This window comes from Mus musculus, chromosome 15 (genome assembly GCF_000001635.26).
Source record: "Mus musculus strain C57BL/6J chromosome 15, GRCm38.p6 C57BL/6J".
Taxonomy (NCBI): Eukaryota; Metazoa; Chordata; class Mammalia; order Rodentia; family Muridae; genus Mus; species Mus musculus.
In genome coordinates, this window is record NC_000081.6 from 27,549,155 (window position 1) to 27,572,354 (window position 23,200).

General features: G+C 48.0%; 1 protein-coding gene and 1 non-coding gene across 2 annotated transcripts in view; both read left to right on the plus strand.

Annotated features, from left to right (window-relative positions):
• Window positions 1-23,200, plus strand: part of Ank (progressive ankylosis) — a 128,233-nt gene that overhangs the window by 82,478 nt on the left and 22,555 nt on the right. Inside the window, exons 3-8 of the mRNA NM_020332.4 lie at window positions 4,535-4,653; window positions 8,010-8,093; window positions 13,570-13,740; window positions 15,748-15,882; window positions 18,361-18,453; window positions 22,405-22,500. Of these exons, the coding sequence (NP_065065.3) occupies window positions 4,535-4,653; window positions 8,010-8,093; window positions 13,570-13,740; window positions 15,748-15,882; window positions 18,361-18,453; window positions 22,405-22,500 (698 nt within the window). The remainder of the gene's footprint in view (window positions 1-4,534; window positions 4,654-8,009; window positions 8,094-13,569; window positions 13,741-15,747; window positions 15,883-18,360; window positions 18,454-22,404; window positions 22,501-23,200) is intronic.
• Mir7117 (microRNA 7117) lies at window positions 22,340-22,404 on the plus strand. The gene has a single exon (NR_106065.1). It is a non-coding gene; the product is annotated as a microRNA 7117 (primary transcript).

Genomic DNA, 23,200 nt, shown 5'->3' on the forward strand with positions numbered 1-23,200 from the left:
ACTAAACAAGGCAGCAAACAAAAGCCACCGCAGAACTCTCCGTGATTTAGAAAGCAAATGTTTGTTTCTCTTGTTCTCCAGATCACTGGGCGGGTGATCCTTTTGGACTTTTCTGGACCCACACACACCCCTGTTGTCAGTTGAAATCAGGATGTGGGTGTGCTGGTGCTGAGGGAGCCCTCTGGGCGTGGCCGAGTGGCCTCTGCTGAGCTCTTATCCTCACTCTGTATCCTTCCTTGTCTGTCTGTCCAGCCGGTCGGTCGGTCGCTTTGCCCCATTGCCTGGCCTTTTTGAGATGGCTGTGGCTAGACTCCAGGTGGCAGGTGGAGGCACAAGTATCCTGAAGTCAAGAGTCAGAGGTATTACTCCACCACACTGTTTGCAGCCTACTGACTGGAACACATTGCTGGCCAGCCCAGGGCCGAGGGGTGGGCACATGAACTATTTAGTGTGTGGTAAAGGAAACTGAGAAATCAGAGTGTTGCTATAGAGACAGGAGGAACTCAAGACACGTATACAATCACTTCTTTTGGGCACAATGAGTCCATCCATGTGTTTAATCTGTAGTTATCACAACCTGGGTTATATCCTGTTCGCTCAGTTATACAACGTACCCTCTGGTGAGAAGCCGGCGGCCATAGTGACTTGTGAGTCCCACTTTGCCAAGTATACCAGTAAGTCTTGGGTGCCCATGTTATGATCTCATGTTTACTTGCTTATATTATTATGCATGGTTCCAGGATCTTTCTTCTCCAAGGTCTTGTTCATATGTTCGTTGTCCCCCCCCACCCCCCCACCCCCGTCGTCCCTGTGCTTTCCAGATAAACAACTCACAGTACAGAGCTTAGTAGTGGGATCTAATTATATGTCAGTGTCCCAGCCCTCATGCAGAAAGCTGTCCCCTGCACAGCTGGGTGACTGGCACGGTGCCTCATATGAATAAGTCATTCAACACGTATTTGTCGAAGAGATTTAAATGTGATTTATCAGCCAGTAAGTACACACTCTCTGGAAGCAATACATACATTAGAAACCCAGGATGAACTTGCACGCTCCTACAAAGGCCTCATAAGTAGGACTCAAAGGGTCAGTAAATAGTCCTAGAGAGGCTTTTACACACTGATACCTCAGGAACTTGAATTAGGTCAGGTGTTCTGAATTTAACATCTTGGAAATGTGCGGATTATAACTTACTCAAGTAGATGGGGCCTCAGTTGTCTTTTGTATACTGCCTTTCATTGAAGTGAGTATTTTATAGTTTGCAATAAGTACCAGTAACTATTAGCCCTGCTGGTTTGAGAACAACTGATTGCAAAATGGGCTGTCCTCCGTTGGCTGAGGTTATTGGATCTATAAGTTTTTAGGGCCTTCCTCCCTTTGTTTGATCTGGTTTAAAGCGTCCGACCAGGGCATAGGTCAAGCAAGTGTCCCGCTGCTGTTTGCAGTCATGAAGCCTGCTTGCATCTGTTCCAAAGCGTTGTTTAATTGTTACAGGGCACTCTCGGTAAGGCAATGGTTAGAAAACACTCTCGGTAAGGCAGTGGTTAGAAGCTGAAGCTCACTGAACATTGCCAAGGCAGCTAGAGCAGTCACCAGAGAGAGACTCTATATGCAAAGCATCTTACACAAATCACCACAGCCACCAGCTTCAGCTGGGTTGGAAATAGCTCAACAGCTGGCACGAGAGAGTGGAACAGGAGAAATGGGATGCAAACAGGTCTCGGGATTTTATACACACAATGTCTAGGGTGGAAACAGCTACTGAGGTACAATCAGATTCCTCTACCATAGAAAAGATAAATCTGGAAAAAAAAAAGAAAAGCTGTCTTTGGCCCCCAGGTTTTCTCTTCAGCAGCTGAAACAGGAAGGTTCTAAAGTAGAAGCTAGAAAACTAACCCTTGGACCCACGAATCCCAGATGCTCCTGAAGCCGGGCCCAGGGAGCTGGGCAGGCCCTGGAACTGGAAGAATAATGCGGTACCTACATTCCAGAGACAGAGCTGAGAGAAAGGCTTAAGAAGCCCACGGGCCTATGTCGTCATTCATCTTTCTGTTTACCCCAGGGACCCTACCAAAAAAGCTCCATCTTGTTGCTTTATCGAAAATACATGATTGCAAGTGTCTGGATGCTCACATCTGCCAATTTCCCTATGGCCAGGCAACAGGTGCAGATCACATGCCCTGCTGTGAGCCGCACACATCTACCACCCCAGAGTCTAAAACAAAAGCACCTTGCTCGGAACCAACCTGCAGTCATTTGTAGGGGCTGCTGTATCAAAATCCTACAGACCGTGCAGCTTAAAGGAGAGAAATGTACGGTCTGGCAGGTCTGTAGGCCACAAGTCTGCGATCAAAGTACAGACAGGCCTGTTTCCTTCTAAGCACGTTGAGGAACAGCTTGCCCTCTGCCAGCTCCTTGGTTCTGAGACTTTCCTGGCAGCCTTTGGTGTGGAGCTGTGTCATTGAGTCTCTGCCCTCAGAAGGACTTCCCACCCCCCTCCCCACCCCACCCACACCCCATACATAGCTGTCTTTGAATCCAATCTCTCCCTTTTACAAGGTCACTAGTCATATGGGGTTGGACACCCACCCACTCCTATATGACCTTATCATATATCTGCAATAAGTCTATAGCTACATAAGATCACAGTCTGAGGTCCAGGGGTTAGGATTTTGATGTTTGAGCTTCAGGGAGACATGGTTTGCTCATGTCACCACCGTTCTGGCCCACAGCCTTCCCCTCTCCCATGATCCTCAGTATCAGCTCGATAGTCAGGTCCTGTCAGCTGGCATGCTCCATGGACCGTAACCTTTACCAGGGATTTCCACTCGCAGCTATTCATAGCAGCCCCGTGCTCTTGCGTGGGCCATCGCTGCCTTTATTACAGGCGTTTCTGCCAGAGTAGGGGTCTCCTTGAAAGACCCTGCCCAAGTGAGCATCTGTCGATTGCATAGAAACACATACACAAGTAAATAGTGTCCGTGATTAAGAGACCATGGCTCTGCCCCCCAGCGTAGACTGTGTGTGAGATGCAGGACTCTTGCATCCAAGCTTTGAGTTTCCATCCGCTGAGCGCTGGTCTGAATGTGCGTCTTACCTCACTACAGACTCAGACTAAAGCTCTCATGCTGCCTTCCAGGGTCAGTTCAGGCCACCTGTCTGCTTCTCATCTCTGTCAGAGCTTCTGGTCCAAATGACAGCTGGGAGCACAGCTGCCTCCTTCACGCCCCTCGCTGTAGTCTCATCTCCTCATGCTCCTTGTCTGCTTCAGGATGTCCTCTCCCTGGGCTCCCTTTCTTGCACCTCAGTGGCCTTGACAGAGGTGCCACTCTCCCATCCTGACGCCTGTCTTCACCTCTGTAGCTGTCTCTTGATTCTCACCTCAACCCTGCCTTGCTCTCTGGACATGAGACCCCCCCCTGAACACAGCTCTTGTCCGGTATGACCTCTGCAGTTCCCAGTGACACGTCTCAGGTTCCTTCCTAAAGGCCACTTTCAAGGTTGCAGTATCACAAAAGCCTTGTGACTCAAGACTGATCCTGATGATGGAGCATTATCTCTGCTGACTAGTTTGTGGGGAGATAGGTTGCCCCTCAAATGCTGGCATGGGGGGTGGCTCTTCTTTTTCCCTTTAGCTCGCTTGTGTCAGATTCCTGTCTGGGTGTCACATGTTTACACATTCACAGCTGTAGAGCGTAACTTCCACGTGGTAGCATGTGGAAAGCCTTGCAGAGCTTGGATTCGCTTTGTCTTAGCCTGAGTCAGTGAGATCAAAGCTAGCACAGCCTGCCCTTTTGAGGAGTCAGGTCCTCAAGTCCTGCCTCTCTTTCTCTTGCTTGTTGGGTTTGTATACAACCCACACATGTGTGTGTTGGATGTTCTCTGCTTTCAGCCTCACACCATGACAAGTCTTGACACAGGACTCCTAGAATACCAACTGCATATCACTTTCTACTGCATAGGACAATTCTAGCATTGGTCACCCTCCTCCCAAGAAGTGGCACTGAGCACTGACTGGCAAGTGTCAAAAGCTCACTTGAAAACTTGTGAGGAAGACACACGCTAAATTCTATAAGTTTTCTTTTGGTAAATATCTAATAGTATTTAAGTATTTATTTTCAACTATTCCCATCCAGCATTCCGTCATAATATCCAAATACTATCACAGGTGCACAATAAAAAGTTGGGTAAATCAAGACTTAGCAGGTCCAGAGGAAAATCAGCTCACTAAACATCTTTCAGTGCGTAGGACAATATCATTCAGGGATATCTGAGGTTTATAGGGAGCATATAGTCTGACCTCCTCTGCGTGGTGAAACTCATATGCTTGCCTCACACACTAATAAAAGTACCGGGTCACTGTAAGCCACGCCCGCCCCCAGTAGATGAATGAGATTGAACATAATTCTCTTATAGCTTTTCTGACTTTTCTACAACAAGGCAGATAAGACATTTAAACTTACTTTAAGTTTTCTAGACAAAATTCATGTAAGCTTCCTTTTTCTAAATACCATGTTTGTTTTGGTCCCTGCAGCCTACAGTGACTTAGGGTACTACATCATCAACAAGCTGCATCATGTGGATGAGTCTGTGGGGAGCAAAACACGAAGGGCCTTCCTGTATCTCGCTGCCTTCCCTTTTATGGATGCCATGGTAAGTGGAGGAAACTGTGGGCTTTCCTTCTTAACGGCAAGTGCGTCTATCATAGAATTTGCTATTCTAAGTTTTTTGGTGTGTCTGGTTCAATAGTAGAAGAGCACTCATGTTTCTACGCAGTCAGTTTCCAGGGCCTCTCTGCATGTGACAGCCATTCCCGTTCCACGCCCTATCCCAGAAACTGCGTTCTACTTTCTGTTTCTGTGAAGGTGACTATGTTAAAGTACTGCACGGGGGACTCAGACATTGTTCGTTCTCTCCTGCCTGGCTGATTTCATTTTAGATATTGTCAGTGTTCTCTCTCTGTTACAGAATGTGCCAGGGTTTCATTCCTTTGTAAGGCAGAATAATGTTTCCTGGTGTAGATATAATACATTTTGCCTATCTACCCATTTGTAGTTTCCATTTTTGGCTACTGTGATTAAAATTATGAACACAAGTGTACAAATACCCTTTTGAGTCCGTACTTTAAATTCTTTGGGGATATATATATATATATATATATGTTAATTTTTAATTAATTTTAATTTTTTTCCTGAGGAACCATTAAGCTCATTCCCTCGGCAGTTTATCGGTTTTACCTACAGTGTAGGGGGGTTCCTTGGGCTTCTTAGCCAGTGTCTCTCATCAATTTATGATATATATATATATATTTGCCACACATTATAGCAGACAGCAAGAAAACACAATTGAACATTCTGATTCGGTTATCACGTGCTTTTTCATGGTTGATTTCAGTTCCAGGTGATGGGGGCTACACTTGCCACTTGTGTGGTGTGAACACATGGGTTTCACGGTGTGCTTCTCCTGGACATCCTGATGGGACATGTCATCACTAGGTTACCAGTCTTATCATAGAGACCAAGAACCTTAATGAATCCTGTGTCCATGGTAGTGAAGATGAGGCTTATTTCTATTCATTTTGGTGTAGCTATACAGAGACAATACAAAGTTAACAACATGTAGTGGCTAATAATAAAGTCTTCCATTGGATCCTTTGTTAATTACTGTTGGTGGGAGGCTTGGGCCACCAGTGGGCAGCGCAGCGGACAGTGAGAGGTTTCCTCTCGCTACTTTGGCCAGCTGTGTTGCCCCTGAGAGCTGATGGAGAGGTGAACCCGAGGGCAGGTCAGAGGCAAGGCAGCATATGGTCCTCACACTTGTGCACAGGAGCCTGGAGCTTCTCGAGTCAGGCCTCGATGCTGAACGGGTTAAGCTTGAGCTGGACAGACTGAGCCTGTGATGTCACTCTGTCCTTCCTGAAACCTGGCAGAGAGGATCTAAACAGAGAGTGGTAACTACCCAGTGAATTCTGAGAACGCATGACTTGTCGTAGAAGGCTGTCGCAGACTCTTAGATGCTTTGCCTTCTGGCCCCTGCCAGCTGTTTTATTTGCCACAACAGCATTTTTAAAGCTCAGCACAAGTTAAGCATCTCTCACTCCAAACCCCAGACCCAGATCTCAAAAATCCAAAAGTTCCCTGAGTGGTACCACATCTGGGAAATCATACACCCAATTTCATGTGTGAGAAACTGATTCATGCATAAAAATATTTTAAATACTATATAGAGAGACTTACTTCAGATTCTTTGTATAAGAACTACAAATTTTATGTTTAGACCTTGGTCCTGACCTCTAGTTATCTATCTACCTTATCCATCCATCTATCCATCCATCCATTCATCCATCCATCCTTCATCTATATCTATCTATCTATCTATCTATCTATCTATCTATCTATCTATCGGTCTGCAATCTATCTATCTATCTATCTATCTATCTATCTATCTGAGTTATCCTAGGCTTTGTTATCTACCGACCTACCTACCTACCTACCTACCTACCTACCTACCTACCAATCCATCCATCCATCCATCCATCCATCTACCAATCTATTGATATCTATATCTAGCTGAATTCTTCTAGACCTATCTAACTGTCTGTCTGTCTATCTATCTACTACCTATCCACTACCTATATGTCTAGCTATCCTTAGATATAGATTTGTAATAATGAGCCTTTATAAGAACCTCTCTCCCTCATTCACCTAGACACACATCTGTACATGTGCACATGCACGTGTATATACCTGCAGCACTATCCTAATAACACAGTTGGGGAGATATTTGCTAGAAGTCATGCAGCTTTCCACCCAGATGGCATTAAGACAACAAGACAACCTATAAAATGCTATTACAAATGTTAGCTACATTTAAAAAGCAAAGCAAAACAAAACCATTTGACAGGTTGGGACCTCGGAGCTGGAGAAGGGAGTAAAGGCAGCCGCTGCTACACAAATTCTCAACCTAGGCATGGAGATTTGTCCATCCTGTTCTGCTCAGGCGCCATCACATGTCTCTGTGTTCTAGTTTGCTTTCTGTTGCTGTGATGGAGATCATGGACAGAAGCCGCTTGGGGAGGAAAGGGTTAATTTCATCTCACAACTCCAGATTGTAGTCCATCACTGAGCAAGCCAAGGCAGGAGCTGGAGGCAGGAACCAAGCAGACTATGAAGGCACACTAGTTATTGACCTACTTCCTGTGACTTGTTCAGCCCACTTTCTTATACAACCTAGGCCAACCTGTCTAGGAGTGGAACTGTATAATGAGCCAAACCGTTCTGTATCAGTCATCAATCAAACATTCTCCCGCCCCCACCCCCACAGGCTTGCCTACAGCATATTCTAATAGAGCTATTTCCTCATTTGAGACTCTCTCTTGTAAGATGAACCTTAGCTTGTGTCAAGGTGACAGAAATCTAACCGGCAGTCTGTCGGTCTACTTGGCCATTGAGGTAAGACGTAAAGTTCTTACACAGATGCTGTTGTAAGCGAGCATCACCCTCCCCACCTGCTGCTGGCTGAGCTGCGGGTTGCCTGTTTTAGGACCTTCTGCCTAGCCTCCTTCAGGCACACAAAACCAGCTCAGATCCAGGAGACCACATTCTTTCAGAGCCCTGATCTGCTCTTGACCCAATGACGTCAGTCTCTCAGAACCACCTTGGAACCTTAGCTCTAATCTAGAGCTAATTTAGGGATCAAGGGTGCTCCGGGGGCTCTAGTGTCCTCCCCTCTTGTTAGTCAGTCAGCTTCCAGCCACAGAGACCAACCCAACCCAACCAGTCAGCTTACCTCCCCATCAGTGCTACTGAATAAGTGTGTGCCATCATCCACTCTGATCTAGCACGAAGCTAGCCGCCAGATGAAGTTACTTATATCAGCAAAAGGCTTGGCAAACCCACTGCTATGACCCTTAGGGGTAGAGAGTATTTTAGGAATACCTGGTAAGCCGTAATGCCAGAAACACCATAATCCAAGCTGTGTCTCACTGAAAATTCTCTTTTTTCCGGCAGGCGTGGACTCATGCTGGCATTCTCTTAAAACACAAATACAGTTTCCTGGTGGGATGTGCCTCAATCTCAGATGTCATAGCTCAGGTAACTATGGTCTGTGTGTCTGTCCCAGCTTCTCAGAGTGACCGTGTGGCTGGATGGAACTGAGGTGTGGAATCATGTTTACAGTTACGTCTGTGGGGTGCTTCCCAGCACTCAGCTCGCATCCCATATGGATTCCCGTGGTTGCTTGATGAGCGAGGGAAGGTAATATGGTGTGATCAGAGTATGTCCAGTCTCACTAGGATGGAGTTGTTCGGATCTAAGTTATGTCTGTAAGACCTGAACCATCGTTTCCGAGGTGTGGGAACATGCAGTGATTGGTAAGGGTGCTGGTGAGATGGCTCAGTGGGTAAAGCACCTGCTGAGCAAGGATGAGGACCGGAGTATAGAACGCCAGTCCTGGGTACAATGTGTAAGCATGTTTGTCTGTAATCCTAGCACTGGGGGTGTAGAGACAGGTTGATCCCAGGGCCTTCTCACCAGCCAGTCTCACTGAAACAGCGAGCTCCAGGTTCAGTGACAGACCTGTCTCAGAATGGAAGATGGAGGGTGAAGGAGAAGGATATTCACAGAAACCTCTGGTCCCCCACATGTGAATACACAAGTGAGGGCACACGCGCGCGCGCACGCACACACACACACACACACACACACACACACACACACACACACACACAGAGACCGACTTTGAACACCCTGAGCCTCCTGCCTCAGACTGCAAAAGCACTGGGATGATTCTTCAACATGGCTTCTTGTGTGGGTACCATGAAGTTCTGTCTCTCACACGTCATTTCCCCACTGTCTTGTTAGGGCTACTCTCTCTGTGACGAAACACCATGCAAGTGACCTAAGCAAGTTGGGGAGAAAAGGGTTAATTTGGCTTCCACTTGCACATCTTAGCCCATCATCAAAGGAAGTCAAGGCAGGAACTCAGGGTAGGATCCTGGAGGCAGGAGCTGATGCAGAGGCCATGGAGGGGTGCTGCTTACTGGCTTGTTCATCATGGCTTGCTCAGCCTGCTTTCTTGTAGAACTCAGGACCATCAGCCCAGGGGTGGTACCCTTCACAATAAGCTAGGCCCTCCCCATCAAACACCAAGAAAATGCTCTGTAGGCTTGCCTGCAGACCAGATGTTATGCGGGGATTTTCTTAATTGACGTTCCCTCTTCTCAGATGACTTTAGCTTGTGTTGAGGTTGACATAAAACTAGCCAGCATGTCCACGTTTTTTAAAAATGAAGCCGGAAGTTGATTCCACTGTCTGACCACTTGTCTGAGAGGAAGGCTCGTGTTACCCGTCACTGTCCCAGCCCTCAGGGCTGACACTAGCCCCGGCTTTCTTACATCTCTGGGAAGAGGATGCAAGCCCTACAATGTATCAGTATGAGCACAGCTCAGCTATGCAGGTGGGGTGGGGCTTGAGAATAATGTGTGTCTGGAGGGAGGGTTAGGCTATCATCTCATCCCCCATTCCGCCTACTGGAAGGCAGTGCCTGCATTCCTCTCGGCCGTACACCCCACCTATAAGCCACTGCTTGGAAATCATCTGGTTAAACTGCTAGGTCTGCCTCCCTAAGGACGGAGAATTAAATTTCCAAATTAATTGCATTTACTCCATAGATCACTAGGAAAAGTAATTGAAAATGATTCCTGCTAACATATGTGGGGGTGTGCGCCCGAACACCAGCTAGCATCATTCTTTGATATATCTTGTTAATTTTCCTGTACAGCTATTAGAGATTTGTCCCAGTGTTGCTCTCAGCATCCTCTGAGAGCTGGACTAAGCCGTCTTACCCACTCGTTATTTAATTTGAAGTGAGAGAAACGGCTCGCCTTTCAAACAGCAGCAGCCGTTCAGCGGGAGTGTGTAGATGTGTATTATTTCAAAGGCGCAAAGACAAAAGAAAGCCAAAAGTGGGGGAGAGGAATTTAGCTCTGCCTGAGATAAATATAGTAAGCATCCAGGAACAGGAAAACAAAAACACTTGCTTATGGAAAAGACTTTACCCCACGCCTACAGTCGTTTTCCTCCTTCATTTCCAACTTGATCCTGGCCCCTGCTTATTGGAAACAACAGTCTGGTTAGGGGAAGGGAAGGAGGTTCAGATGCTGTCTGGCCCCGGGCTGTTCCTGGTAGTTATTTTAAACCTTGTTGTTTGCGTTCCTGCCACAGTTTGTTTGGGAGAATAAATATAATTTTCATTCGTAAGTCTTCTCTTCTGCCCCCCATTCCCAGTCCCCCACCCCAACATGCTTATCTCGGCTCATTACCAGAAAACGTCCCTGGAAACTAATCTGATCGTTTGTAAACAGGCCAGATGCAAAGCACTTTGAACTATCTACCTTGCCGCTGCCAATGCAAAAACACAACTCTCATCCCCAAAGGGCTAGAGATAGTTTATTCTGAAGCTAAATATGGGCCACCATGGTGGAGGAATACAGATTTAGGTTACCCTAAATTCCATGCCGGGTGTGGTACTAGTTTGAAGATGTTTTTATAGTAACAGAACAGAGAAGATCATAAACCAAGATGCTTTCTAAATGCATTGGTGGGAACAGGTGTGCAGTCAGGTAGCAGCAAAGCGAAGTGGGGGACTCAGCTACAAGCCGTCGATGCCCTAGTTAGTGGTGTTTTGTTTGTTTGTTTGTTTTAATACATTCCAAATGGTTTTATCTGTTAGTGTCAGGACATCAGGACCAGAGAGAGGCAGACACGGAATGGCTATTACAAGGCTAAAGGTGGCCCTGGATAAATTGTAATTAGGCCCCGGGTCTGTGGTCGTTCATCTTCTCCATATCTCACTGACTAGTCAGACTTGCAGAAGCTTCCATGGAAGGAACAGCTCTTCCCAGGATCCTTCATAGTACGAGTGAACGAGTGAGAAAATAAATCAGTGAGAAAACTGCTGAATAATATTAAGAACTCTACTAGCAACTCCCAATATTAAAAAAAACAAAAACAAAAATTGCCCCAGAGTTGATGGGTCCACCCAATTGTACAAGTTGAGGCACGTGATCTGCTCTCCACCTCCACACGGGACTCTCGTGCCAGCTGTCCCAGTCAGTGACAATGCCAGGGACTTGATGAAAATGCTACTGGTTTGTTTTTTTCCATGACCACCCAGGTTTTCTTTGCTCGTTCAGCATCGAAGTGAGAGTTCTCCTGAAGCGGTTTGTCCTTCCTGGTACCCCCCACCCTCTGCTGAAGCTCACTCTTGCCTTCTGAGGCCATCTGAGAACCTCTCAGCATAGCTGGCTTTCAGCATAGCCTTTGGCAACACCCTAACCTTGTCTGACCCTTGTACCTGCTCTGGCTGCAAAGTGTACGGGCTCGGTGACTTGAGCTGACCCTGGGGAGCTGCGGTACACTTCCCACGGGATGACCTCGGTTCCCACTTCACAGAGGAAACTGAAGCGACCACATTCTTTTCTTGTGGCCACTGTCCCGCAAACTTAAACCTCCAGCCTCCATGTCCCCTCATTCGGAGAGGTGAGGTCTTTCAAGGCTGCCCTCTCTACCTGCACCTCAGCTGCTTTCTCAGGAGCGTTATTAGTTAGTTCTCAGTGACCCTCTGTCCCCTTGGACGATTGTCTGGACACATCCACATACCCAGAAAACACAAGGGCAGCAAGCAGCTTTCTCTGGAGCCCCGTGTATCTCTTGAGCTGCATTCTGTCTTTCTCTTTATTATCACACAGCCACTTCTTGGAAGGACGGTTTCCCCTCGCTGCCCCCATTTTTCCCTACTTCCTTTTCAGCGTGTCTCCTGCACAGGTCTGCCTTCCCCTCCCTGTCAGCCCTGTGAAGTCACTCTGGGACTGACTCACTCTCTCTCTCTCTCTCTCTCTCTCTCTCTCTCTCTCTCTCTCTCTCTCTCTCACTGAGTACCGGGGCTAGCCTGGGGCCAGAACACGATTTCACTGGGAAGAGTATCCTCACCATTAACACGGCAGGTTCCTCCTGAGCATAATGGGACACGCTTTTGGTTCGGGACTAGAATGCAGAGTACACAGGTGTTATTTGAGTTGGTAAATGGTGTGGTCCTCCATGAAGAGATAAGGCTTGAGGCTGGTGCTGGGCTGCATGCTTCAGTCTGTTACAGTTTCAGAGGGAGGCTGATATAGCAGCTTCACCTTGGCCTTGGGAGCTCCACTGGACCACATTCACCTGTCACCCTTGTGGTGCATGGGGCTGCTGCTCTCTAGTCACCCCCACATGCTTACTCCTCTCTGGTGCATCTCTCCCTCTGGTCCAGGCCCTCCTCCACAGCCCTGCTCCTCAGGTTTCTGTTCTGACAGCTAAGGATTGGAGGACATGCTGAGTTCTGCATTCTCCCCCCATGCAATCAGGTTTCAGGCTCTACACACCACCACTAGGGTTTACAGAGCACTTTATGTGGATGGCAAAAATGTAGAGCTTGCTATGGATAGCCTACTTGAAGCATGCATAAAAGGGCATCCGAGGGAGGCCTGTCTAGTTAGCAAAGCAAGTAGTTAGGCATCCATTCACTGTGTCCCAGCAAGGCTTCCTCTTGCTGGTCTTCATATCTTTCAGCTCACTGCCTTTGGTCCATCTCAAAACAGCATGGGGACACCATGGGGGTCCTTACTTCCATCACACCCCAGCATGTCCTCTTGGCATGGCAAATGTGGGTGACGCTGGGTGAATGAGACAGTGAACACCTCCCCAGCTTGTGTCTGCCCAAGTCGCCCATGCTCTCAGCTGCCTGCTCATACCTGAGTATCCATGGAGCTCCTCTATGTTCTGAGGATGCAGTGTTGAAGTTGGCCACATTTCTGGCGTCTGCAGGATGCACTGTAAACTCCGTTTTCAGGACGGAGCCATCCAAGAGAGAGATTTACACTTCATCATGACTTCAGTCTCCTCTGACTACGGTCACTTACTTCTACCAACCGCACAACCCATTTTCAACCTCTGAATATCATCACCACTGTGGTTTGGAGTTTTGTGGATGGTAAATATGAAGCCTGCTACTTCCAAGTACAGGACATCCAGGGCTCTAACTGGACCCACAAGCAGGCATTGTAGTCACATGTAGTTAATACGTTAATAACTTTCCTTGCTTAGTATTTTATGTATCTTTTAATTCAGGTTGTTCCATCGTCGTTCCCAGTGGTGTTTGGAACGGCATTTAAGGGTGTTTATCCTATAATTGTTCCTGCCCATCCCCCCTTGTGTTTCACTGACTGCCTTGGGTTTTTCCTCTGGTGTGGAAAAAGCCTCCGGTGGGGAGGAAGCTAAGAGGCCAAAGTTTCTAGGTATTTCTTAGTTGGTAAGAAATCTTAACTAGAAGTGCCACTGCCTTAAAAGACTCTTAATGGTAGATCTAACAGAACCATGGCTGCGATCCCCAGTCAACCCCGGGGGCTTTGCATCTGGGTCCCAGGAGATCAGAATGGAGTTAGCTCTCTGCATCAGTTTCTGGGTGCAGGGTGGCCTGACCTCTGAGAACCTCGTGCTTTCACTCTGCTGACCTGCCCTGTTTGCTCTCTCGCAGGTTGTTTTCGTAGCCATTTTGCTTCACAGTCACCTGGAATGCCGAGAACCGCTGCTCATCCCCATCCTGTCTCTGTACATGGGTGCGCTTGTGCGCTGCACCACACTGTGCCTGGGCTACTACAGGAACATCCACGACATCATCCCCGACAGGAGCGGCCCAGAGCTGGGGGTGCGTGCACCGTTTGACTTTCTGGACTGGTTTATTTTTTTTAATTTTTAATTTTTTTTATTACGTATTTTCCTCAATTACATTTCCAATGCTATCCCAAAAGTCCCCCATACCCTCCCCCCCACTCCCCTACCCACCCATTCTCATTTTTTTGGCCCTGGTGTTCCCCTGTACTGGGGCATATAAAGTTTGCCTGACCAATGTGCCTCTCTTTCCAGTGATGGCCGACTATGCCATCTTTTGATACATATGCAGCTAGAGTCAAGAGCTCCAGGGTACTGGTTAGTTCATATTGTTGTTCCACCTATAGGGTTGCAGATCCCTTTAGCTCCTTGGGTACTTTCTCTAGCTCCTCCATTGGCAGCCCTGTGATCACTCCAATAGCTGACTGTGAGCATCCACTTCTGTGTTTGCTAGGCCCCGGCATGGTCTCACAAGAGACAGCTGTAATCTGGGTCCTTTCAGCAAAATCTTGCTAGTGTATGCAATGGCAGAGCTTGAGGTACTATAGGGTGTCGTGAAGTCATAAGACATGGCCTCTAACTCAATAGGAAAGTAAGGCCAACACAGGAGCAACAATTGCAGAGGTAGGGGTGGGGTGGGTGGGGGGATGGACAGACCTAAATGAGTTCAAAACAGGATCCGCATTGCAAAAAACCTAAGGGCCTCCCACTCTGGCCATGTGGTCTAGGAAGCCTCTTTGGAGAAGTTCGGGCCTTAAAGGTCACTTAAGAGTCAAGTTAGGAGTGCCCGAGCTTTCCCATCACGAGTCATGTGCAGTTGTGTGCACGCATACTTCTCCTACCACCTAGCTCTAAGGCAGGCAGGAAGGGTCATGTCTAACCCTGACCACATGCCACCCCCAGGCCCCAGCTTAACCAGACAATGCTTTCATGATGTCACAACAGTAATTGTGTTGACTGTGTACCTCATTCTAGGTCAAGGTGTTATTGAAATCCTACCTGGTTATTTCTACCACTTGGCCAGCCACAGTTATCTTGATAGGACTAATCTCTCTATCTCTGTCTCAGTCTCTGTCTCTCTCTGTCTCTGTTTATCATCCTGTCTCTCTTTCTCTGTGTCTATCTCTCTGTGTCTCTGTTTCTGTTTATCTCTCTGTCTCTCTGTCTATCTCTTTGTGTGTCTCTGTCTCTGTGTCTCTATATATCTCTTTGTGTCTCTCTGTCTCTCTCTGTCTCTATCTCTCTGTCTCTGTGTCTCTATCTCTTTGTGCCTCTCTGTTTCTCTCTCTCTCTCTCTCCCCCTCCTCCCCTCCCTTCATCTTCTGCCTCCAGCAAAGAGAAAGAAATCAAAATGCCTGAGAGGGTTCCATGACGTAACTCTTACCCTCTTAAGAAACAAAACCTAAATTTCACAACAGAAGCTGAGCTTGAAAGGTAGCGCACACCTTGGCTGTAGACGTCTTGAGGCCTGCCTTGTGCTTCAGTGTGCTTTTGTTCCACTTAGGCCTCTGCTCAGTGTGTGTGGCTCCTGTGGAGGGTTTGGAGGCGGGAGTCTCTGCAGCTGAGCTAGGTAGTTCTACAGTAATTAGACACATTTGTATATATATTGACTGATTCCAAACTAGATTATAATAGCTTTTTATTTCTCAGAGCTACTCCCACTGATGTGGCTTCAAGCCAGCCACTGTGATGACACACACAGAGCCTCATCTGAAACCTGCTTTCTGGGGCCCTGGAGCTGGGCTCCACCTTGTAGAGAGGCTGGGTCTGCATATGGAAAACAATGGTCAGGATCCACCAGGCTTCATCTACTGTGTGCTTTGATTTCACAGTAGCTCACCAGCTGTCTGAATTAATTTCTAATAAGACTGTACACTTAATTTTAATTCGACTTGGCATGTCTACAGAGGCTTTTCTGTATGTTATTGTGAGGCGTAATGGAGTTGCTATTGATTGGCATACGAAGGACAGGCTTTGGTTTTTAGGCTGTTTTCTGTTCCACTTCTGGAACCTAACGAGCTTTGACCTCTGTTTCCCAAAACAGGGTGATGCAACCATAAGAAAGATGCTGAGCTTCTGGTGGCCCCTGGCTCTGATCCTGGCCACGCAGCGAATCAGTCGGCCCATTGTCAACCTCTTCGTGTCCCGGGACCTTGGTGGCAGCTCTGCTGCTACAGAGGTAGGGAACTCTGTGAGCACGTGGGCACATGTCAGGGGAGATAGAAAGATACCTACTCCTTTCCAGTTCACGGCAAGAGCTCAGGCAACTCTAAATCATATGACACAATGACAAAGGAAGCCATGATTAGGTGACTTTTGAAATTTTCCATTTCTGTGACTATGGAAGACAGTGCCTTCATCCTTCTCATTTAGCACATGAGGAACTGAGGCATAGAAAGGGAAGACAGGGGCTGGTGAGATGGCTCAGTGGGTAAGAACACCCGACTGCTCTTCCAAAGGTCTGGAGTTCAAATCCCAGCAACCACATGGTGGCTCACAACCATCCGTAACAAGATCTGATGCCCTCTTCTGGTGTGTCTGAAGACAGCTACAGTGTACTTACATATAATAAATAAATAAATCTTTAAAAAAAAAAAAAAAGAAAGAAAGGGAAGACAGGACAGAACCTGCTAGAGGCTGGGATGGTGAGGCCATTCTAGCTCCCTGACCTGCTTCCCGTGGCCCTTCCAGCACTCCATTGCTGTCAGCATGCAGCTACTTCACTGTTGCTGCAAAGGATGACGGGACAAGCCTGTAGGAATTCTAGCAGTGCCCAGAGCTTCCACAGTGACCCAGGCTAGCCTCACCTGCTCTGTCCCTGGGCCATGCCACCTATGGGCTCTTTGACAATCAATTCCTCCTGACGAGGGTCCCCTGTGTGTATTCACTCAAAGCTCTGGAAGTGGGTCTGGAAACTGGCTGCCGTTCCGCCAGAAGGTTGACTCATCCGTTCCTTTTTTCGAGAGGGGGATCAAACGGAGTGAGCTCACTTGTTTCCTCCTCCATTGCCTTCTGGAGAATTAATTCTGTAGCTGGCATCTCTGTTCCTTTAGGAAGGCTGGTGGCTTCTCATTAAGGCCTCTTGTTTACACCTGGCCTTGACTGCACCGTCAGCAGCTCCCCAGCCCAGAGCATCGGTGCCAGTTTCCATGTCCTGGGAAGAGCTCCTGTTGGCCAGGAGAAGATGCCTGTAATAAATCAAAAGCAGAATGCTTTCTCTGGCCCCTGTTTGTTCCTGGACTTCGGTATCGGAGTCACAGATGTCATCTTGGGTGGCTGCTACAGTATGGCAGCTTTGTCAGTCAAATACTGACTTTCCAAGAGAAGCCTATGGAACCCCCATTGATTGTTCGTTAGAATTCCATCTTCCCGTGGATGAAACAAACGAGGACAGATTCTGTGTTAGGCATTTCCAAATTGCCAGCTATGGCACAGAAGCTCAGCTCATGGGGACCAGAGCTGATGGGGCCACGCTGTGTGCTTACACTGCAGGTGCTCATGTGGATTTTAGTCATTTCCCATCAGCCCTGGGTGGTTAATATTACCAGCACCGCTTCTGCGGAGAAACTGACATGGGTGTCTAAGTTCCCATCTCACATAGGAGCAAAGGGGAGGTTTGGATCTAGGCCTGCCTAACCATGATGCTCTCTTGTGTTATGCCACGCCACGCCATGCCATGCCACGCCACGCCACGCCAAGTTTCCTCACATAGCTGTGGCCTGTATCATGTTCTTGTGTACTGTGCAGTTGCTCTGTCCGCTAAAGCAAATGAAGCCTGGCTTCCTCTTCCACAGAGTTAGAACACCAAGTGCCAGAGGGTAGCTGTAGATGCCAGACATTGATTTTTTTTTTCTCCTTTTCATTCATGCAGGAGAAGAAAACCCTTTGCATGGAAACCTGTTAGTGGCCTTTCCTATATGAAATATATATTGATTTCACTGAGTAAAAATGTTGAGTTGGACCTGTAGGACCAAGCAGCCTTAAATGTGTTGCGTTGGAGGGACAGTGGCACGGAGTCACTGACAAGCACGTGTGCCGTGCTGAGGGGCAGCATGGAGGTGGAGAAGCGGAGCTGCCCTACGACTGTGCTCCTGGTGTTGTTTGGGGACCCATATAGGGCTTGAGGGGAGAGCTCATTGTGGACCCGAGTCCGCATCAACAGCTTCCATCTGTAATCCCAACGCAGGATCCTCTAGCAAGTCAGCTAGCTCGATGAGCCAAGTGAACCGGAGGCCCTCCCTTAGTACGTAAGGTGGAGAGCAACTGAGGAAGATAGCCAGTGTCAGCCTGGCCTGCACCACACACATGCAACACATGTACCCACACATATGTGAACACACACATGCGTACTGCACACGCATGCAGAACACTATGTAAGATTGTGAGTGACTTGGGAGCTGGATGGAAAGAGCCAAGGTTCTAGGGTCTGAGAAGGCTGGATCGAAACCTTGGCTTTTTCAGCAGGGGATCTGGCCTGTTCTTCGTCAGAGTAGTGTGAGGCATCATCTCCCCGGTATCCTTTCCACTCTGTGTCGGACCGTCGAGTGACTAGTGGATACATGGACTGATGTACCTCTAGGCTTGTCACGTGCCCTGGCAGATCCTGGAGGACTTCCTGCTGGTGCCCACACTTACGCTGTCTGTTTTTTCCTTACAGGCAGTGGCCATTCTGACAGCCACCTACCCCGTGGGTCATATGCCATATGGCTGGTTGACAGAAATCCGGGCTGTCTACCCTGCTTTTGACAAGGTGAGACCTCTATGGCACGGTGTCAGAAACACTCGTCATAATGCTGCCGCTTGATGGACAGGGGTCTCCAAGGGCGCTTTCCTCGGAGAAGGAGGAAAGTGGGCTTTCTCTTGTCGCGCATTCTGTAATGCTTTTCCAAATCGGGCTTCCTCTGGTCACATTGGTCCTCTTAGTGGGCATTTTCAAGAGGGAAAGTAAGCAACCCCTGAATGAAGCTTGTTGGACTTTGTTCCTGTGGCTTATTATTGTCTAGTCTGTGTCATACCTTGTGGGTGCTGTTCTAGATGGCCAAAGTTGTGGATGTGTGAGGCAGGGGCTTGACCTCCTATGAGGTCACATGCCTGTCTTTCTGTAGCAGGGAGATGTGCACAGTGTCTGGGTAGCAGGACTTGTCTCCTGCTTGGGCGTCCTCTTAAGGTATATTTATTTATGTATATGTATGTGCTGTGTGCATCTATGTGCACCAGATATATACAGGTGCCCTCAGAGGCCAGAGGCCATCAGACCCCTTGGAGTTGGAGTCACAACTTCAACTTTCTTCTCTCCAGCTTCGTACCTCCACTCTCCAGTTTAGCCAGAACCCTCAGTGGCCAGCATCTCCACCCTCTTGTGACTGATGGTCCCTCTGAGGAAGGCATCATCTGATGTCATCTTTGGCTTGGTGGGGACTGTCCGGCTTGTCATTTAATACATGTCTACTTAATTACACCTCTCTTATTGAAACAAATAGCTAGCAAGGCATACTATTTATATATAATGGTATATAATGTTCTAAAAGAAAAAGGTGGAAGAGGAGCAACCAGCTTGACACTTGTAGCGAGCTCTGCCCTGATTTTTCCTAGCAGTCGCTCAGAGCCGTTGCTACTTATGTTTTCTCTTATCCCCTAGTGACTATGGGGAGAAAGGCCTCCAGCCATGCTCTCCAGCAGCTCAAAATGGGCAGCTGGGCTCTGCTACTTAACTCTCACTGCACCTGCTCCCTCTCCTCTGTTGCGTGTAGTTGTAAGCTCTGCCCTCCTTTACTCTGGGAGGTGATGGTGCTACCAGCCTCCACCCGGCTTCCCTTGAATAATCAGACAAAAGACACATACGCATACAGGTTGTTATTTTTCAACTTGCCCTATGACACAATTGCTAGGTGTTACTATCTCCTACCTGGAAAAGTGTGCCCTTAATAATGTTTTTATCTCTGCTCCTGCCACCTGCCCTAGACTTCAGTAGCTAGTCCCACCTAGCCCCTGCCAAACATCCTTGACTACCCAACTATAGCAGTGGCCACAGGCCCCAGCTCCTCCTGAGTCCTAACATGATCACTGTGTTCTCCTCCCTCCAGAGCATGGCAGACATCTCTTGCACCTGCCTTTTTCTCTGGTCCTGCCTGTACTTTCTGCCCAGCAATCGGCCCCCAGCTTTCTTTACTGACAACTCAAAAACCAATTGGGGAACAGGTTAGCATCAGCACCGCCCCCTACAATCCTCCCCTAGCCCTCACTCCAACTTTTTGTGGGCACAAACAACCCATGAAGTCATGCAAACTAGGCCAGGCTCACAACACCCACTTTGGAATGCTCACAATGCCTTCTTCGGATAGGCCTCCTTTTCAAAGGCCAGACTTGTAGAGCACAGCTTCCTAGAGAGGTACCCAACTGCTTCCATCCCAACATCACACTCTATGTCCCAGGTATTCCCCAAGTGTAGACAAAGACCACTGTCAGCCAGCCCACCCCCAACCTGAACATGCACACTCAGTGCACAAGCACATGCATGCAAGCGGGCACACAGCATTCTTTCACACTGCCCAGGCTCCTCCTATTCTTCCTTTCCCTTTCCCCTTCCTCTCTTGGGTACACACACTCATCATAAAGTCTGGCTCTCCTCTCACCTGCAGGGCCTCCAGGTGTCCTAACATGAGATGGGCTAGTGATCTTACGCAGGACTGTGCTGCTGAGGCCTTCCCTCAGCAGTCTGTTGGTTCCCACCCACCACCAGTTATACACATCTGGATGCAGCACACGCATGGAGAGCTCTTCTCCTGGGGAGTGTTTTTGGTTGATTCACACAGACCCCTGAGACTATGAGGGTCCGAGTTGCTTTCAGAGGTAGACCTTGTGTTAGGGAGTTAATGCAATCTATAGATAGGATTGCCGCTTTCATTTCAAGGAACACATGTGTAGTGAGTCCTAGAAAACCAACTCGGCCGGCCATCTTTGCTAAATTTCTGTTCTCCCTTTAGTAGGTAAGATTATTTAATGCAACTTACAGACAAGAGAGCAGGCACTGAAATGGTGAGCTGTTGGCTGGGGCCGTCCCATCTGAAGTTGGTTTTGGCTACCTTATAATAATAAAACTTAACAATACCACCCTGTATGTCTTTAGCAAGAACACCCAATACAAACATTGTCTTACCCTTAATCACAGGTTACAAGCTATGATTTTTTTTTTTCTTAATGAGCCTACCTCTGGCCAGAAACTGGAGTTACTCAGGATCCTTTTAAAACCTCACCCATTGTTGCGACACATTCCAGTGAGCAGTCACAAGCCATGATTGGGAAGGCCATCTGGCTTCCAGTACCTCAGACCTCTCTGTGTGGCCTCAACGTTCCCTGTCTTGACTACTGTAGTTTTCAACCTCTTTGTGGGCTCCAGAGGAAGAGATTTAAAATGTTTCACATGCCTTGTAGTGGTTCTGGCTAAATATGAACCATGTGTTCATGTGTGCAACATCTCTATTTTTTTTCTTTTTTTTTTTTTTTTTTTTTTTTTTTTTGCTGTTGCCTCTCAAAGAGCTCATCAGGCAAGTAAAATGAAACTCTAGTCAGGTACTGCTGTGTCAGCTCACTTCAGCTACATCTGCAGAGACGTGGATGTGTTGTTCTCATATGCATGAAGAGTTCTCACACCAGCCGGCACATGGGCTGTGAGTTATGTCATGTGTTAGAGTGAGGTTGCCTCACCACCAACACCATCAGCCCTTCCCCTCATTCAACTGCTGTGGAGCCAGGTGTCATGGATAGCTTCCATTCCTTGGCTCTGGAGCTAACTTGATCTATGATGAGGCAGGGTGCTTCTCTGATTTTCTCCGCGTAAAGCTCCTCTTAGTTAGAGCCTGGTTGGCAGCAGGTTTCCCCTCTCACTATGATTCTTGGTGTCATGTGAGAGGATACATGAATCACCTGCTTACAGGCTTTTCTTACAGCTCAGTGTAGCCAACACCCCTTGATATTCTGTTCTGCATAAGAAAGACTCTGCAAAGCATCTCTGGGCTAGAGAGTGGGCCAGACATGCGGTATTTAATCGCAGAGGTCCATGGACATAGGCAGCTCCTGCACCATCAGTAGGGAGACCAAGAAGCTATCTAAGTCAGAGGTTAGAGAGACTTTCAAAAGCAGATTGGCTGGGAAGGGGATGTGCACCCAGAAGAGGTGTATTCTGAAAACCTGAAAATCCAACGGGGGGGTGGGGGGGAGACAAAGGCCTGGATGTGGGAGCCTGTTTGGGGTGCAGGTGGGAATAATGCTCTGGGGTACAGAGCAGCCTGTACGAGCTCAAGGTGAGTTTTATTCCTTTGGGAAAGAGAGAGGATCCCCAGAGGTCAGTGAGCCATGGCATTTAAGGAGACACCAACTCTGGTAGCCAGGCACAGGGTCTGCTGGAGCCAAAAAGGGGACACATGAGTCAGGAAACAGCCTTCAGAGCCAAGGCCCTTCAGGGTGAGGTGGCAGCCTGGTGCCAAGGGCAGAGGACTGAAAGAGCCCAGAGTCCCCTCTGGTTAATGTTTCTGGGCAGGAGCCCGACAGCCGCTTCAGAGACCCAGCGTGACAGCCATCTTCCGAGCCGTCACTTGAAATCAGTACTCAAGGCACGTCAAATAAAACAAGGTGTTCTTTGTGATCTGGGGGCTCAGCTGAGGATAAGCCCGCCTTGTCACCGCTGTCCTTCTCTTTCCCCCAGAATAACCCCAGCAATAAACTGGCGAACACAAGCAACACGGTCACCTCAGCCCACATCAAGAAGTTCACCTTTGTCTGCATGGCGCTGTCGCTGACGGTAAGCAGAGAGTGGGGATGGGGAAGAGCCCCTGCTCTCTCTGTCTCGGGGTGAGTGGGTGTGCTCACAAAGAGGGAGAGTGTGGTCTTACAGGAAAGAATCCTGTATCCCACAGTGTGATACCTGGCTGTCTTAATTCATGACTGTCGTTCAAGACCATGGACTCTAGGAATGGAAGTATTTACATTGCTTATCAGGCCCACAGACATGATCAACGGGGACAGCTTAAATTTGAATAATATTTGTTTGTATAAATATCCCCTTCTTGGACCCCTTTCTGTTTTATTGACTGAGTCAGGGTCTCTCATTTATCCTGGGTCCTGATGATTCAGCTACTGTAGCTAACCAGCCTGCCCTATGGGATCGCTCCATCTCCCAAGTGCTGGGACTCCAGACCTTCTGTCAGACCATGCCACCCGGCAGGCATTGCATGTCTCTAGGACTTGAACCTAGAGCACTGCACATGCTAGGCAAACTTTCTCTGGGAGCTGTACCTCCAGCTGGTGCTATTCTCTTGCTATAGAATCTCCAATTCATCTTTAAAACTTCAAGTCAGCTCTGCCGATGCCATTGCCCCCATCCATAATTGAATTAGTATATTTTCTCTAGAAATGGCTTTCCTAATTACATTGTACTGATACAGCTGACTTACTTGGCCATATTATGAGGGCCTCTCCTGAGCCCCATCAAGTCTGTATAA